This window comes from Pararge aegeria, chromosome 9, assembly GCF_905163445.1.
Source record: "Pararge aegeria chromosome 9, ilParAegt1.1, whole genome shotgun sequence".
In the NCBI taxonomy this organism is placed as follows: Eukaryota; Metazoa; Arthropoda; class Insecta; order Lepidoptera; family Nymphalidae; genus Pararge; species Pararge aegeria.
Window position 1 is genome coordinate 14,909,601 of NC_053188.1, and position 18,745 is coordinate 14,928,345.

Genomic DNA, 18,745 nt, shown 5'->3' on the forward strand with positions numbered 1-18,745 from the left:
TTTTTTTTTAATATCGCGTGGAAACTTTTTACGGGATAAAAAAGTATCCTTTATGTTTGGCAATACACATAGGATGCAAGTAATATAAAATTAATGCCACAAAATAGATTTTATCATATTGTTGAATATCCACACAATATGATATTGTGCGTACGACTTTACGACTGTACGACCCGATAACTTGTTAAAACAAAAAATATATCACGCAGGTCTAGGTTCAGCGGCAACAATATCAGCGGTGCTATATGCCAACACCAACCACCCGGAATGGAAGACCGAGTTCCCCAACTGGGTGGATCGTTGCAAGCAAATCCTTAAGAAATGGCGGGCACTACCCTCCGAGCAAAAGGCGCCCTACCTCCAACGCGCGAGAGACAACCGCAGCGCTATTCGTATGAAAAAAGCTCAACAGGTATGCGCTCTCATCAACCTTCCCTATCGTGTGTGCTAACCATTACTCACTGTGTTGTACTCACTCGTGTGCCCACCTAGTCCGCGCGTCCACCGCAGCTTTTATTGGGCGTAGTTTAGACTAAACGTATTGTCCGTTGCGAAATGTTTGCGAGTGTGACGCAGCCAGAAAACATTGGCACATTCGTTGAAATTCTAATCAGATGTGGCTGTTTCTTTTTGAAATAACAAAGTAAAGAAAAATTAAGGAAATGAGTTAGAAAATCAAAATTGCACGCTCAGATGTGCTCAACATATTAGTTTATTATGATAAGACAAATTGAAGTGTGTTAAATGAGATGATTATGATATGATCATCTTGTAGCGCGATCAAGTTGGCTGGTCTGAAGTAAGGCACGACAGCAGAGATATAATTGCTAGAAATTCAATATTATTCTGGAATAACATTTGTAAAGTACATGCAATTTTGGAGCCAAGTTCAGTCCAGCTAAGTAAGAATGTTCGAAATTAAAATATACTAAATTTGTTAAGTTTTACGATCACAGTCTCGCAGATTAGATGAATGTAGTACCACACAAGTAATAAATCCTTTGTATCAAATCTGTGACTTATAATTCTGCAAAGACATTGTTGTCATCCATCATGCGTGGACGTAACTTGAATTATAACCTAGTTTAGCAATTCTTGAGGGGCTATGTACGTATTTTTCGTGCACAGAAGCGACTGTATATCTTTACGTATTTTCATGTAAGCTAAAAAGCTCAATTTGAGATAGCTCACAGTCGACTGCTGACAATACGTCTGGTATGAACGATGCCTTATCCTCGTCCAATCCGTTACTAACACTACTTCTTATAAACAGATTTATTATAGTAAATGGACGGTTTTAGTGTTGGTACGCTTCCAAGAGTGATGTTTAATGCTAGTCTTATTAAATATTGTCTACTGATATTTCTATCAGACGTGGCAAATATAATAAATAGGCGAATTACTGGGCTAAATAAAACTTTTGGGAATTTTCCATATTGTTTGTGTGTAGTGAGGGTACATGAAAGCTGCTAATGAAGGCTTTTGTTCCGCGATAGATTGAAAATCGAAAAGTAGTTTCCGTTGCTTGTGTAAAAGCCTTAAGAGACACACAGCACAGCTGTAAATATAGCGTAGATTTGCAACACCAAATAAAAGTTTCACAGTTTTATATTAAATAAACTAGTTAGGTATATTTTGTAAATGAACTCCTACAAGTAACAAGTGTAAAATATTTTTAGTTAAACGATTGTAATATGTTCATATTGAACCATGAATAAAATGAATCTAGAAAAGGCAATCTCATTGTGAAGTAAGATATTATCTGTCGAATTACGTCTTCTTGTAGTGGAATTGTAGAATTAAGTTTGAGAAATGTATGGGTATACATTATAATATTATCATAATCAAATATTTTATGTTTTGTTTGAAATTATGAATTATAAATGAAAATGTTAATGATTATATGTCAGCATTTACTTAGGATTCTACGATGACCGACTCTATATAAATTTTAATGGATTTTTAAGACTGCGGCTTTGTTATAAAAAGTATCGCTCGCAAGTGTAAAATAGGCGTTGATTATTATACAAACAATTTGAGGTTGTCATGGTAGGAGTCTATGTAATGAAGTAATTAATATATCGGTCGCCAACGTCGATTCGATCGCGGAAAGGAAGTTACTAAGCGTTGGTTGGCGCGGCAGAGCTCGAGCGGACCGGCGAGCGTTGGAGCCGCGGGCGGCACCGAAGAAGGCGCGCGCTCCCCGGCCACGCCCACGCCCACGCCCGCGTCGGCGCCCACCACGCCCAGCCCCCTCGCCGCGCCCACCGCGCTCCCCACGCCCACCGCGCTGTCCACGCCCACGTGCCCGGCGCCCGCGAGCGCGCCCGGCGCCGCCGCGACGGTTGGCCCCACCGGCACGGTTCGCGCGCCCAACGTGACGGTGACGGCGGGCGGGCTCCTGGAGGCGGACGCGCACATCCGCGTGCTCACCCCCTCCGAGATCATGCGCACGCTGCCGCGCCTCGCGCCTCCCCCCGCGCACCTCGCGCACCTCGCGCACCTCCCGCACCTCGCCGCCACTCGCAACACGGTACTCGCTCAGGCGCTCGCATATGCACGCAAATACACGCTCACACTGCTCCAAACACACACACACACATACACACCCCACATTGACTTGCAAGGTGCGTGTCAAATGGAACGATCTTCTCCGGTACCATCAAAAACAGCTATGAACAGGCAGTGCTTCTACGCACGTATGAAGTGCACGCTAATGAGCCTTTAACCTTTTCTACATAATACTACGAGAATGTACCTTATCTGATATACATATTTTATTATATTCGATTGATATATAATCTGGATAATTCTGGTAATTTTTGCAATAAAGTTATGTGTATGTAATAAATCTTCTGATAAAATAACTAAAGATATCACTATTCAGATGCATCACACACAAAATACATTTAAACTAGCGAATATAAAACGTCAGAAGGCAATTTTAATTAGCACACAAATTACACTTACCCATTCATACATAACAGTATTAATACAAGCAATCTATGGTCACATATCTGTGGCTTTGCACAATATCATTGTAAGTGTGTATGCGAGAAGCTTTTCGGACATTGTTGGGTGAACGCGCGTGTTGCTCGCGGTCCTTTGCGCTTTCTGAATTCAGTTTTAAATCTAGTTGTCACCCAACAAACTCTTGGCTGTTCAATGGCGTTGTAAGCTGTGTGATTATTTTTTTAAATTTTCTTTTAGCTTATTTTTTCTCGAGGACACAAATCACGAAACGCCTCCCGGACTCGCGTCCTCTGTATCCGTAACGTTGTTTATTTTCATTTTCGCTTTGTCTTGGTAGAGTTGGCTTTAACTGACTTTGGTGGCTGGTACTGGTGTGCTAACAATTCTAACTTTAGTTCGTAAATAGTTGACAATTTAGTTGCGTTATTATGCTCATAAGGTTTTTGTTAAGATAGTTCTTAAGTTTGCAGGTAACAGCGTAACAAAAATTTATACGACTAATGAAACAAATGCATTTATTTATTATATTTTTCCTATCTGCACTGTAAATAAAAAGGCATAATAATAATCTCTTATTTGTTATGTTCAATGAATATTTGTATTGCAATAAAAAATTAAATTATGTTAACTTTTTAATCATCCATTAACAAAAAGCACAACGATAATAATAATAAAATTAAATATTATTAAAACTAATACTTACATAATGAACACAAATTAATAGCGGATGCAATTTATGGTTGATGAAAAAAATAACTCCAGCATGATAATGTTATATTATATTTTTCAAAATTTTAAATTAAATTAGTAACAACTATTAAATCCATTCAACAGATTGATACAAACTAGTGAAATTTATTAATTTGAAATATATGAAGTTTTACAGTTTTCACAGATATTTTTGTTACAATATCATTATTGCATGTAATTTATAACTTACGTTTATATAAAGTATGGAGACAATTGGCACGTTTGTTGATGTAGTATTGAGTTTGAGCAAAAATAAATCTCGCATATCTCAACAAATCTATGTAACTATCTATATTGACAGTTGACAATTTGATTTCCACGTATTTATCTATTGATTAATTGGTCCTTCATTATTAGTGTATATCTTTAACATTAAATTTTGTTTAAGCGATGCAACAAAGGGAAAATATATGTCGAAAATATATAAGAGATGATATAAATATATTATATTTTATGCATAACTACTGTTTCAAAGTTAATGGATTTTTCCAAGATATATGTAATATACCCTATGATCAACGACGTAATTTGAGATTTGATGAGATCTAGGGATGCTGTGTAATATGTATCGTTTATTTATATTTCAGTACAATAAAGTACCTATTACGTTTTCGTTTGGCGGTAACAAAATTAAAAATTACTGGTGAATTAAATCGCGTAGTTAACATGCTTTCAATCAATTACAATCAAAGTAAAAATGATTTACAATCAGAGTAAAATAAACCTTAATATAATAGGAGCAAGAGCGAGCTTGCAGCCAACAGAGAACCGCGCGAGAAGCTGAACAAGAGCGTCAGTGGAAACAGTTACAGCAACTTCGCCAACAGCAAACGCAGCAACAGCAGCAAATCATACACGATCAGAGGATCCAAGGTATCTTTCTGAAAACATCTATGTATTTACTAACGTCGTGTTAGCCTTTCGTTTATATTCACGATGGCACGTATATAGCAAACATACACGGTAATTTTTTCATCGTCCAACATGGACAGCAAATTTCACAATAACTTTACTGCAAGGTTACTGCATCAGTCTTTAACTATTATTATTAGAATTAATACCGCCATAGCGTCGCGCTGCTGACACTTGATGTAAGATCCTTCTTATACACCAAAATCGGTATTGATTTATTTGTCTATTTTTTATTATTATTTTTACCAATGTACAGACATTCGACAGATTAATTGGATCAGTGTTGTCAAACGAAAAAAAAGGTAGCCGTGTGTAATAAAACAAGCAGTCGGCAGTGGCGTGCACTACATACAAGCACAAAAACACTGCTTACCCTACAACTTTTGCATCACTCATAAAGGGGATTTTTCCATCTAATGCTATCTCCCTTCTTTATGCATACCTATGCGGTTATGCATGATGTCGTATTCGTCATATGAGCGTGTATTCCCACCCCCAAGCAGCAATGCAGCGTATCCGCGGCCCCGACGGCAGCAGTCCCCCGGGGGCGGGCAGCGCCCCGTCCCCCGCGCCGGCGGACGCCCCCCGCGCGCCCTTCCCCGCGCAGCGCTTCCCCCTTTACGCCACTAACGAGGACATCAACCGCCAACTGCGGGACCTACTGCAGCGGCACCCGCACCCTGATAAGATGTGGCCACCGCAACAGCGCGATTGCGGTAAGTGATAAAATCATATACAATTGCAGAAAACAGGTCACGCCACGAAGCTCCAGAATATACTGTCTCTTTATCTCATTATAAGACTTGTATTATTATGTTCTACTATTTTACATTATGATGAAAATTGTTTATAACCTAACCATTAATAAATTTTAAAAATAAGGTTTTGTGGGTAACTAATTAATCGTTATATATAACTTTAATTTGATTTATGCCAGACATTTTATGAAATTTATTATCGGTTTAGCAGATGTGGTGATAATTCTTCTTTAATTAATCAATAGTTTCCAAGAAATAGATAAAATTATATTTGATTCAAAGCCAATGTTCATGACACTGTGCGGCATATTTCGATATAAATACGGTTTCCTTTTTTAATACACTTTATTTCTCGTCTTGTATGAGACTGCAGACGATGCAGGTATACCTCACGGTGTTAGTTGTCATCACAAGATATTGTAAATTGTAAAATGTTATAAAAAAAAGCAACGTAAGAATTTCTTCCTGGCTCCTTGTAGACTCCGTGAGGGATTTAATTTTATAAAACCTTATCAGAAATTCTGCATTTTTACCAAACTCATATTGATCAAAATTGTATTGCGTACCTAAACTAACTTACTGACTTATTTTCTAACTAAGAGTGACATCAATTGAGTACCTTTAAATAGGTGGCTTATTGTGTGTAGAACCGGGAGTTGACGAGGGAGTGTCCGCTAATGCAAACAACGAAGGAGGCTCGTTCCGTGCGCCGCCCCCCGTCGCACTGCGGGCTCGTGCGCCGCACCCGCACCAAATGACAATGCAACATCGACCTGAGCACAGTGAGTATAATTAAATATACCTAAACTCGTATTTTTATATAAAATATAACTAATATAAAGACGGCCTATTGGCGTAGCGGGCAGCGACCCTACTTTCTGAATCCAAGGCCATGGGTTCGATTTCATGACTGGAAAATGGTTGTGTTATGAACATGAATGTTTTTTCAGTGTCAGGGCGTTTATTGTAAAAATGTTCTAAAATGTACATAAATACAAAAATATACATATATTATAAGTACTTATGTATATTTTAGAACATTTTTTATTTCTTTCACATTTGTTTTATAAATATATAAAATAAACTATGTGAAACTAAATAAAATCTAAAATTCATTTATTCATCAGTCATCTTAGTACCCATAACACAAGCTACGCTTACTTTGAGGCTATATGGCGATGTGTCTATAGTTATTATACAGTGGCAAGAGACTCATTTAACATTTTATTTCAGTGATTATACAACACCGTCTCATCGGTGATAATTCGCAAATACAACAAAACATTGCTAATGCAGCTGCCCAACAAATGGTGGAACAAAAACAGATGGCTGCCTCACAGGGAAACGGTATGTGTTTTTCAAAAAATCTTATAATACATCTTCTAACAACGATCGGTGATCATTGCGGAAACATCTCTATTGACACAGCAGCTCCCTTACTGGCGTAGGTTTCTCCGACAAAATGTTCTTTCAACGGCTCTTATTATTATTATTACGGTAAATGCATGTTTATTTTAATATTATATATAACTATAGCGTGCAAATAATTTCCGTGTGGTGAAGGTAGATGAGTCTGCAGTTGTCACCACATCTCCTTTTCCCACGGGAATTAAAGTAATAAATCGGGAAACGGGCATTAGCGTCCTCTTTGCTACTCCCACTGCGTCTGCCCAGCGTAGTGATTATCAGCAATCCCTCCCTATAAGAGAGGCCTTTAGTCCATCAGTGGCTTGTTATAGGCTATTGACTTATGAACTGCAAAAAAAATATCTGAAATCCTATTCTGGCACTCTTTGATTTTTAAATCCAGGGTCATAATTTGACCTTTTTTATAAAATAATAATTTTAAATTAATTAAATAAAAATAGATCACTTATATTTCCTGTCGATAAAGATTATAATATTTACATTTTCCTAATTCAGAAAGTCGTACTTTAAATCATTGTGTATGTGTATAATATATTCAAATTTAAGCAAGTCAAACAGTTATATAATTTAAGCAATTTATTCTAAATCTCCAGCGGTTCTGCAAGTTGTATCAAGACATAATCAATTTGTTTTTGCATGGAGAACAATAAATGGCCTATCACATGCATTATAATATGGATTGTAGTTCAATAACTACAATTCTTTAACATGTGTATACCAACAGTTTTTAAGGAGTATTGCAAAGTAAATTGCATATTTTATTAATTTTATAAATTTAAAATGCAATTATAAAAATTTTCGGAACCGACAGGATTTGAAACTGCGACTCTCTGGCATTCGCGGCCTGAGCGCTTTCTCCAATTAAGCTACGGCTCCCCAACCGTCGATGCCGAACTGACTGTAGCGTCATCTAGTGGGAAATGTTGTACTTTCGATCTACTTTTTAGCATATTTTATTGTAATAAGACTAAGAATGTTAAACCAATTTTCTTGTAGCTTCTTCTGCTGATAAACATGATGGACACGATCAAGGTACGGATGAAATGGATATTGGAGACATGGACAAGCTCGAACAAGATACAGGCAATATTGGAGAGGCAAGTGTTCTTTGATTTACGTTTAATTGGTGTTCAACTATTAAAATGTAACCAGAGAAGGGTAGCGAATAGTTAGTTACAAGAATATGTCGAAGCTGCACTTAATCATTTTATGAAACCCAGATGAGAGTGATCTTCTAAATGAAACAAATATTGCTTAAAGATATAACACAAAAATAAAGTTAGTCTCGAATGATATAATAACGTATATAACGACGGCCGATTGGCGCATTGGGCAGCGACCGTGCTTTCTGAGTCCAAGGCCGTGGGCTCGATTCCCACAACTGGACAATATTTGTGTGATGAACATGAATGTTCTTCAGTGTCTGGGTATTTATCTATATATTATGAGTATTTTTGTACCCATAACACAAGCTACGCTTACTTTGGGACTAGATGGCTATGTGTGTATTGGCTTAGTATATTTATTTTATATACCTAATAATGATACCTGATACAATAACCCTGTACCTGTTGCTTTATGCGTGTTAAACAGTAAATTTTCAAGCATTGTTCTTTAAAACTCTTCCTGGCGTGCTTTTAGACAATTGGCACGCACTGCTAAAACCTTGGATGAGTTTGCTTTGTTTCGTGTCCCCTATTTTTACCGTTAATATTTACACATAGTTGTCAAGGTAGACGAAACAAATATCCTGTATTATCCAGGTGGACATCTTAACGGGTTTGAGCGGCGAAGACGACGAGAAGCTTCTAGAATCCCTTACGTCAGAGATAGGCGAGCAGTTTAATATACTGGAGTATGCAGACCCTGAGCTAGCTGCGTTGGGCGATGAGCACCTTTTGGATGGCCTCGATCTGCCTGACGACGTGACTGACCGCGCGGATCGTTCTGACCACCCACACCAGAAGCGCATGCCCGAGTAAGTATCACAGGATAAGAGGCCAAGCCTGTGGGCAACCAACTATCATCAGATTTGTATACAGCAGCATAATATTTCTAGAAATAAAAATATTGAGAGTTTCTGGGAGGTTGAAAAATTGGTATTACATATTATATGCATTTAATGAAAAGATTTACAAAATTTTTATAATCTTGGGTTTTTAGACCTCTTTTTTTTACTAAACAGTGGATTCGTGGAATTTTCTTTTCATCATATTTCGTCACCTGCATTTGTGTTACCTGGTTCTTACCATCTAACACTATTTTTGTTACTTTTAAGTAAAATTATAACACTGCGTTTCGTTGCGTCGTCTAATGACAAAATGGGCTTACGGTCATGACTTAAGTTCATGAAGTTTTCAGTTAGTTAAAAGCCTTACTGTGACATTTTTGATTCAACAGCGAAGACTCCGAGCAAAAGGGTGACAACAAGATGGACAGTGAACTCCAGAAGGCCGTAAAGAACATAGAGTATGCTAAACTATCGGTGAAATCGGAACTTACGGAGGTTAAAGCGGAGGTTCTCGAAACAAAAACTGAAGTTCCAGTGTCCTCAAGCATGGGGCAAATGTTCCAAGACAACATTCAAAGAGTAATTTCACAGAATCACCAAATTGCCTTACACGTATGTATTCTTTTACTATTCCTTTGGCCTGATTAGCTACTACACCATAGTATAGAGCAAAGATGCTGTACCTTTTCATCATCATCAGCTTATTAATTTCCAATTCCTGGGTACAGACCTCCTTACTCTAAGAGGGATTAATTTTAGTGATTTTAGTGATAATAAAATCTAGGAAAGAGACGTATAATGCCAACTCGGGGCGAGTTAAATGTTCCTGGAATAGATATAAGTAATCATCAACATCAATCAAGGTCACAAGTAAATAATTAATTGGTTTTCCATAGTCGATGCAAGCAGTGAAAGGGGAGGTCAAGGCAGAGTGTGAAGAGACAAAAGAAAGCGATTGGCCACGGCCCGTTTTTTCACACATGTTTGGACTACAGATACCCACTCAGGTACTATTTGATTATTACTACTTTTATATCATATGAATTGCTCTAACTTCATAGCTCAACATTTACTAGACTGTGAGATGGTCATAACGAAAAAAAACCTGGCTAAGTTTGTTGTGGGCTCTTCTTAGACCAGGGCGCGTTTGAAACCCTCCTAGCTTTAGTTTTAAGTTAACGAATGCAGTTATCACCATCACTAAACTGTTACACTAATAATGTTAAATGTACGAACGATGAATAAAACATTTTTGAATTCAAAATTATTTTATCGTATAATTTTGAAGTCTGGCCATTTATTATATCTTAACAGATGTCAAATCTTGTAGTTTGATTCGATATTTCTCACCCCGGTTTCGGGCTCACGTATTATGGACGTGACTCAATGTTTTAATTGGTTCCAGCAAGCGCAACAAATACGCGCCGGCCCGCAGAACGTGGCGCAACCGTTATCGGCGCGCCCTCAAGGACAGATTCTCAATCAACATGTACAGTTTACACAGGTAATTTTATCCGAAAGAGTTCGTCGAAAGTTAAACTTTTCAGAAGACGTCAAATTGAGTATGCAAGTTTTGTTTTAATAAATCAAAAGTCACTTTGCACATAGGCATATGTTAGGAGTTTCCCAGAAGGCTTAAAGAAGCGGGAGCTAAAAGGCAAGATCCGCAGGAGAATCAAAAACACTAACTCAGTCAAAACCATCAGCAAGTTGAAAAGGCAATTTTCACGCCATGCTTGTCGTGTGGTGCGATGGACGTTGGACCACAAAAACCCTAGAGTGGAAACCGCAAACAAGAAGGCGTAGTGAAGGACGCCCTCCAGCATGATGGACCGATGAGATAAAGAGATATCTCATCGGGGGAGAGATTAACGGGGCGTGGGTGGATTATTAAGGCTGAGAACAGACTGTGGTGACGCTTTTTGGCCTATGATGATGATGATGATGAAAAGACATTCTGTTCCTCTCCTTAATACAAAAACAAAGCAGGCCTAGTATTCTTTGTGAATAACAGTCTGAGACGAATCGCAGCGTACTTGGCAGTAGTTGAGGTGTCGTAGTTGCAACGCTAGTAATAAGACGAAGTCCTCGGAATCTAGGACAGTATAAAGTTTCATTCATTTAGTATATAATTAATCTAATAAATTGTTGAACATGACAAAGGAATAAACCCAGATATCTTTTAAATTTCTCAGCCATCTTGCAACCTTATGCATATGCCTTGCCTTATGAGATTTGTACACATACAAATTTTCAGATGTTTTGTAAATCTCTCTCAATTCTCTCATTATGTACTCTCAGTTTAGAATTTTGTAACGAAATGTAATCTATCTGCTTTGTTTCAATTAAGTGCACATTAACTGCCAGCGCTGTTACTGGAATGTCTGTTAAGGCGGAACTTTAGACTACGATATACGCGAGAGCAGCGGCGGGCAGAACTAATCCATCATAATATCAACCCATTACCGGCCCACTACAGGGCACGGCTCTCCTCCCACAATGTGAAGGGGTTAAGCTCGTAGTCCACCGGCCCCGTGCGGGTTGGTAGACTCCACACAAATTTGAGAACATTATCAAGAACTCTCAGGCATGCAGGTTTCCTCACGAAGTTTTCCTTCACCGTTGGGCAAAAGCAAGTGATATTATAATAACTTGAAATGCACATAACTTACAAAAGTAAGAGGGTGCGTGCTGGGATTCTAACAGGGCCCCCCAACAGTGAAGTCGAGCCCCTACCCACTAGTCCATAATTTCATATTAATATTATTAATACGGCAATGTGTTTGAAGAAGAAGCAGAAGAAGAAGTAACCAACTGACTTGATTTTAGAAAATTTTTTATTTGGAAGGAGAGAGGGTAACACAGGCTACTTTTGTTCATTGAATTCCCAAAAGTTTGTTTACAAGAACATTCATTCTTTTCACCAAATGTCGACCTTTCATCACGACGTCCTAACAAAACAACCAAACGAGTTATAGAGACCGCAAGTTTTGGCATAGAGCTAGTTGAAAGGACGAAAAGTAACATGGGCTACTCTTCATCCCAGGAAAACATAGGGTTCCCTCGGGTTTCTAGAAAACAGTGGACAAAGAACGCAAGCAATAACTAGTATTTAATAAAATGAAACTTTCCAGAACCCTAATGCTAACAGCGCGGCTGCGGCTGCGGTGAGTGCCTTGAGCGCCAGCACGCAAAGCATCGTGAACGCTATGACGGCTCAAGTCCAGGCGGCTTTGGCTGCGGGACGAGCCATCGCGCCTGGTACCCGCTTGCTGGGAGCCGATGGAGCGGTCGGTGTCGTGAGACAAGACCGCTCCGTTGCATTAGCCGCTCTACCGCATTCCGGTCAGTGTATAGTATTTATATTTGCTAACCTTCAAAAATATATTAGTTAATAGTCCATGGCAACTTCACGCTTATCAAATCGTTGAACTACGATTCCCTATTACCCTCTGTACGACCTTGAACTTTTTTATCAGGCCCCTTGTAAGACGAGACGAATATTTTTAGTAGTAATACAGCTTTTTGTGTAGAAAAGTATTACCGCCATTCTTATTTCTGGCTTCAAGCAGCATTGTTGTGTTGCGACCTGATGGGCGTGTTTGCTGTTGCAATTATAGACTCATGAGGTTTTAACACCTACGCTTCATGTTACACAGTGCGGCAATTTGTAAGACGTATTCCTTGCTTGCCCTGTGAAATGTTGCTCTGTTCATAGGCTATGGTTTCTTTTTTTTTAAATAACCATCAGGTAGGTCATCTGCTTCAATTATTATAATAAAAAAAAACCTTTGTATATCCAGGATAGTACGTGTTTCGTTCTAGTGATACATCAAAGTAAATAAAGCATCGTACGCGCTAAAAGTCAAAGTTCTAGCGTAATTTACTGCGGGATTACTTAATGCTTAAGTCGCAGTATCGCACTCCGGTCAGCTTAAATGTAACTTTGATGAATAGTCAATAACTTAATCCACATGAAAGTAACATCCATTCTGGAAACGTAACATCAGAGTAAGGATCAGATGTCAACGCAATCATAAGTTAAGCCACGTTACCGCAATCCTATATTAATTTAGATATAGTGATTGTTTCTAACAATGGTGCAGTTCTTAAATACAAACAACAGGCGACTTTTGACTTTTATAAACATCAGGCGGCAAGTACTCAGGTCGCAATTGCCGGAGAAATGCGAGGCCAAATCCAGCGGGCTTTATTTGCGTTTTCAAGTGTAATTTTTTGATATTTTCTCAAAAGTTTACGTAAAAACACTTTGAAATAAAGTAAAAATTGAAGTTTTTAACTTATTCTACATTTAGCAGCGCGCGGCATGGTGGCAGCGGCTCGTCAGTTGGCGCCGTCTGCTTTACGCCAGGACTCACCACTCACCGTTTCATCGCTATCCGGTAAATTGATAAAAATAAATCGTTCATTCAATAAGACCATAAACGAACGCGAAAGCTGTTACGCACACACACACTTGACGGCATATGGGTCGTACCCTCGACTCCTAGAAGCGAGGCCCAATGACTAAAGTTTACCTCATTCAAATGCGGCTTATTGAAGAGGGTGCTTAAGCTTTATTCTGCTGAACCATTATGTGCGTGCGAGCGTGCGTGTGCCTGTGTGCGTGTGCGTGCATGAGCGTGCGTGTGCGTGCATGCGTGCGTGCGCGTGCCTGAGTGCGTGCGCTTGCGCGTGTGTGTGTGTGTACATGTACATGTACTTATTGAGACAAAATTATGATTACGAGACCAGGGGATCCTCCCGTAGACTGAAAAGACAATTCGCACGAGTCGTCAGTTAAAATATTCTGAATAAAATTGTAGGAAGCCAAGGAGTATCCGGCGTGCCCACGGGAGTACGCAGCGCACCACCACCGCCTTATCCCGGCTTGCGTGCTCCACCACCACCCCCCTACCCTCAGTTACAGGTACGTACCGCGCTCACTGTTTCACCCCAATCCTTATACCTTAATTCCTGAAGTGTAATATCTAATGCAAGCAGTAGACAAATCTTTCACGTGTATATTTTATGACCATTTCAATTGATTCACGCAATTATAAAATAAGGTCATTTTATAATCCACTGGAACGTATGTTAAAATAGGTAAATACAAAAAGTGTAACCCTTGAATGCAAGATATAGACAGGTTTAATTTTAGAAAAATTTACAGATTCGCGTGAAGCTAATTCTTGAATGGTGATTAAACTTGGATACCCAGCGACTTGGTTCTCGTCTAAAAGTTGTTGTACGTTGTTTAGCTATAAAGTTTTAATAGCTGCTTAACTGACGAAGTTAAGTCTTACATGATAATGTATCAAATTGCTCATCATCATCATCATCTCAACAACGGGATGTCAACTACTGTAAATAGGTCTTTTGTAGGGATTTCCACTGCCTAAGGTTTTTTGCCACTTGTATCCAGTGACTCCCTCTGACTCGTTTTACGTCGCGCTACAAACACTGCGCTTTCCAGTGCGGAGCGGACCTTGAAACCCCAACGTCTATCGTTTCTTGGAGCCAAATTGAATTGCTTGGAGTTAGAATCAAATTGCTCCTTTAATGCCAATTCCGCACCATCAAAACTTCTTTAAACAATGTCATTATAACTGCTTGCATTAATATGCCACTAAAATTTCTCTGCCATCCTTAAATTTACCACATATTTTGAAGACATTTTCCGTCTTAGTGTGAAAGTAAGTGTGAAAGTGTAGCGAAATAATTACAGTACAGTGTTCCAATATGTTAAGGCAACAGAAAAAGCTGAAAGCCAGAAGCTGCCAGAAAATGTCTTGAAAAATATATAATACTCTTTCTGAATAGAAAATTAAATACAATCTTTAAATACTAATAAATGCATTATTTAAATATAAAATGTTGTCTTGGAGGATTTTTTTATTAATGTTGTGCATGTCGTAATATTTTATCTCTAATTGTTTTTTTTTTGTTTGAATTCGCTTTGACGTTTAGATTTGTTGAAATGAAACGAATTCAAAGCTTTTAATGTACGCTACTAAAGCTAGGCTTGTATTTTTGATCTTTTTCTTATCTAAAAAGATTATTAAATATGATCCAGTGAATACTATTTGTCAGCTTCGATTGTGACCGCATCGCCAATTATTGTATTGCCACAGTAGAAAGAAGGAGAACAGAAGGTCGATACGCTTTATCTCGTGGTAAATATTGAGTACATTTAAAGATACTGAGACCAGTATGATTTCTTTACTCGCGCAACACATACCTGGAACTTCGTCGAACCTCTGTTTTACTATCTTTGATCTGTGGTATTATTTTAACTCGTATCGGTGTAAACATATCCAGAGCAATATTAAATCATCCATACTTTGGTGGAGGTTCAGTAACCAATGTAAATACTTATCGAACGAATGGAATAATCGCTCGTTTAATTCATAACAAGTTCCAGAAACTAATATTGCATGGGTATAATTATATAGTATCAGCCTCACTTTCATATCTACTGAGTGAAATTAGTACATTAAATATTTAATTGAATCACCTATAGAAATCAATCGGATTATAGAGTATTGAGCTATATTTTTTAACATTAATATATTTCTTTAGAAGCTTTAGAAGACGTACAAATCATCGCAAAATTTCTCACAGGCTGACCTTTTCAGAGCTTCTATTTATTTATTTATTTCATAAGATATACCAACGATACACTGTATTATCATTAATAATTGTAAATTATAGTTTATAATCCGAGTAAAGTTATCAATTACAAGTAAACACAACATTGAAGTTAGTTTGGTTAAAAATAATTTAATTAAATTAAAGCACAAATGGTTACAATAAAAGAAATGAAACAATTGCAAAAATTTTAGTTCGTTTTAAAGCTAAACAAAGTGTCAAGAAAGATGTTATGTGTTAAGTTGTTATAAATATTAGTCATTCGGTTAATAGGCGAAAATTAGTATTGGAAAATTTTGAGTGGTTTTTAACTCAGGGTATCTCGGAATACGACATTGATACTGATCTGATAAAGCAGGTCAGGGCATCCAAAATGTTGTAAACAATTTTATAGAGTCAAGAGGTCAGTCACCTCACCAGTTGCCTTCTAACCGAACCATTTATATAATTACCCTATTCTTTTTTTCTATTCTATACCCTATTCTATTTGTTCGTAAATTGCCAAAACCAAAACGCTACAGGGCCAGTTACCAGGGACAGTTCAGAAATTATATATTCTTAAGTTGCCCATGCTGGAGATCGCTCACTGATAAGACACCAGCGTCTATCACGGCGCAATACCACCTAACGAATATGGATCCTTATCCTGTATTTACGTCGTCACGTAACCGGAATTCAAACTAAGTGAAGCCATAGTTATGAAGAAGTGTAAACAGTTAAATCACAAAATATATATTATCCTAAATACTAGGTAAGCTAGCTTAGACAGCATCAACATTTTAAAATACCTTCCGTACTCAAGGGCTATGAGCGGTGATAGCTTGTTAACACTTCGGGTTTTCCTCTCGGAAATGTTCTATCTCCGGCACGCACATGTTTCTTGTCGAAGTTAAGTGTGTGTTTTTTTATATTAAATTAATTCAGGCAAAGCATAACATCGTGAGTAAACCTGCATGCCTGATAGTTCTCCACAATGTACTCAAAGGCGTTTCAAGTCTACTAATCCGCACTTGGCCAGTGTGGTCGACTATGACCTTACACCTTTCTCACTCACAGAGAAGACCCGTGCCCTGTAGAGGGTAATGGGTTGATACTCAAGGATAGTACGACTTGACCAATAAAATCCCATCACACATGTGACCATTTATTCTAGTACGTAGTACGTCACAACTACATGAATTCATATTCAACTCGAAGAGAGGGTCAGCCAAGCAGAAATATTGCGGCTGCTGTATTCAATGATTAAATCATAGCTTAGTAAAGCTTTAGCGGAAATTTTCGAAGTTTTAATTAAATACTCTATACTCACAAGAGGGAGGTTAACAGAATACGGAGGTAGCATGAAAGAGAGACTGAGCCGGTGTCGTAGTTGTCTGTGGTCGCGGAGTGGTATACAGGCGTGTTGTTGCATGTGGGTGGTTGGGTGCAGGCGCCCTTTGACGCGGACTGGGGCGACTGGCTGCACCGCCGCCCGCTGCTGCTGCAGGTACCAAACTATACCTAAACCTTACTTTACCCTCACTGTACCCTCACCTTTCAAGTGTGACCCTTTTATCCCCCTTAGTATTATCCCCACTACTCCTTTTACTAACCAAACAATAACGCCAACGGTACAAGATAAGAAAGTAGACAAATCCTGACATATTATTTCGTGCCAGAGAAAAGGACAGTTAGTATCTCTATGCTTTTTTTCTTGCACGCAGCGTTCGCTGAATTCTTTATCTTGTCTCACTGGCCTTACTTTGAATACAGTGACTGCTGAACTCTTAAATCTATCGACGCGTAGTAGGTTTCAGTTAGCTAGCATTAGTTTACTTCCTTTCAAGCTATCTTTTATTACTTCGTATAATACACCAGTATTAGATTTGATTTGATATAGAATGTTGGCTCAAGTCATTTCGATATGCCTATCGGGTAAAGATCTACTAATAGTTTGAGCATTCGCGTAGAAAGCTAGAGCTAGAAAGTTATAAACTAAATAATGACAAACTTTTACTTAAATCACCGAATTGTTGAGTAGTCTTCTACACTAGCAATTGATTTTTGTAATCTTTTCAAACCCAAAACTATTTAAAAAAAAAATTAAGAAGTCTTCTGCAGTCTGAATTTTGAGCAGTTCATTGTCGTACATTTTGACAATGATTTTATGCTCTTTATTTTCAATATCTTACAGTCTTTTAGAGACTAACTAGTCTTCTACACATTTGTGCAACCCTTTTTAGAATTTAGTTTTATGATTTGTTATATTTTTATACATAGTCAAATAAAATTAGAATTGAGTGATATGTAACTTTAGCACCATATAATCTGCCCTAAGCACTAATAGCATATGTTCCAAAATATTAACCAAGTATTGTTGTACGTACTATTAGCTTGAATAACATATATTGCCCGAATGAATATCCTTATATTGATTCCTTTAAAACTCATAATGTGGGAAAAAATATATATAGTTTTGAATACACGCTACGGATCCCATGTCGTGATTAGTTACGATAGATCTAGATATAGTTATTTACATAAAACTTACGTTAGTTGCGAGTGAGCTTGTAACCCTGATTTTAGATATAGACTAGTGCAAAAGGTAGCAGACACCGCAACGTCGCGATTTCAGCACCGTCACACAATTTATGATATCGTTATATATCGTTTCCAGTATTCCTATGACCTTCCCTTCGCCTAAATGATCCAAACCTATTCCATAAAGCGGTTCCCCCGATTTACTTTGGAAGGGTACCTATGTAACACCAAAACCAACTAACTTAAGCAAGGCCACCGAGACGAAATAAATAACATAAACAAACTGATGTTAATTGCATGCTCAAAAATAAGGACAGAGGTACTACGAATTCTTTTCCCTCGCACGCAATTAACATCCGAATTTGTTAAATTTTTTTATCTCATCTCCCTAGCTTCGTTATGGAGGGCCTTGTCACTACTAATCACCTGGTAGTTAGAGCTTTTTCTCAGCTTGCTCGCTGCACGCATGCATAAAGACTAACCTTTGTTCCTTTTCAGCATCTATCCTAACATCACACTAATATAAGAATGTTGTATTGAAATAAACAATTTTGATTATGTTACAAGGTTTACATATTTTGACAACTACGGAAAGCATTACTTTCGCTTATCGGATTCCGGTGGTGGAAGATCATGAACTGAATGGTTACGGGTAATTAAGTAGTTAATGAATTATTGTTAAAGCCTGAACAACTTTTACTAGATAATAATGAATATAATATGAAAATTGTTAAACATATTA

The 18,745-nt window shown here is 38.0% G+C and overlaps 1 protein-coding gene across 7 annotated transcripts in view; it reads left to right on the forward strand.

Moving 5' to 3' along the window:
* LOC120626178 (histone-lysine N-methyltransferase 2C-like) overlaps positions 1-18,745 on the forward strand; it is a 59,790-nt gene that overhangs the window by 21,539 nt on the left and 19,506 nt on the right. For 3 of the 7 annotated variants that reach the window (XM_039893541.1, XM_039893544.1, XM_039893545.1), the window contains exons 26-39: positions 210-412; positions 4,461-4,596; positions 5,136-5,351; positions 6,041-6,175; positions 6,627-6,740; positions 7,818-7,918; positions 8,585-8,799; positions 9,222-9,444; positions 9,729-9,839; positions 10,238-10,336; positions 11,967-12,177; positions 13,149-13,235; positions 13,659-13,762; positions 16,913-16,969. In XM_039893541.1, the coding sequence (XP_039749475.1) occupies positions 210-412; positions 4,461-4,596; positions 5,136-5,351; positions 6,041-6,175; positions 6,627-6,740; positions 7,818-7,918; positions 8,585-8,799; positions 9,222-9,444; positions 9,729-9,839; positions 10,238-10,336; positions 11,967-12,177; positions 13,149-13,235; positions 13,659-13,762; positions 16,913-16,969 (2,012 nt within the window). The remainder of the gene's footprint in view (positions 1-209; positions 413-4,460; positions 4,597-5,135; positions 5,352-6,040; positions 6,176-6,626; positions 6,741-7,817; positions 7,919-8,584; positions 8,800-9,221; positions 9,445-9,728; positions 9,840-10,237; positions 10,337-11,966; positions 12,178-13,148; positions 13,236-13,658; positions 13,763-16,912; positions 16,970-18,745) is intronic. The other 4 variants (XM_039893547.1, XM_039893548.1, XM_039893542.1 and 1 more) reach the window with 3 other exon arrangements.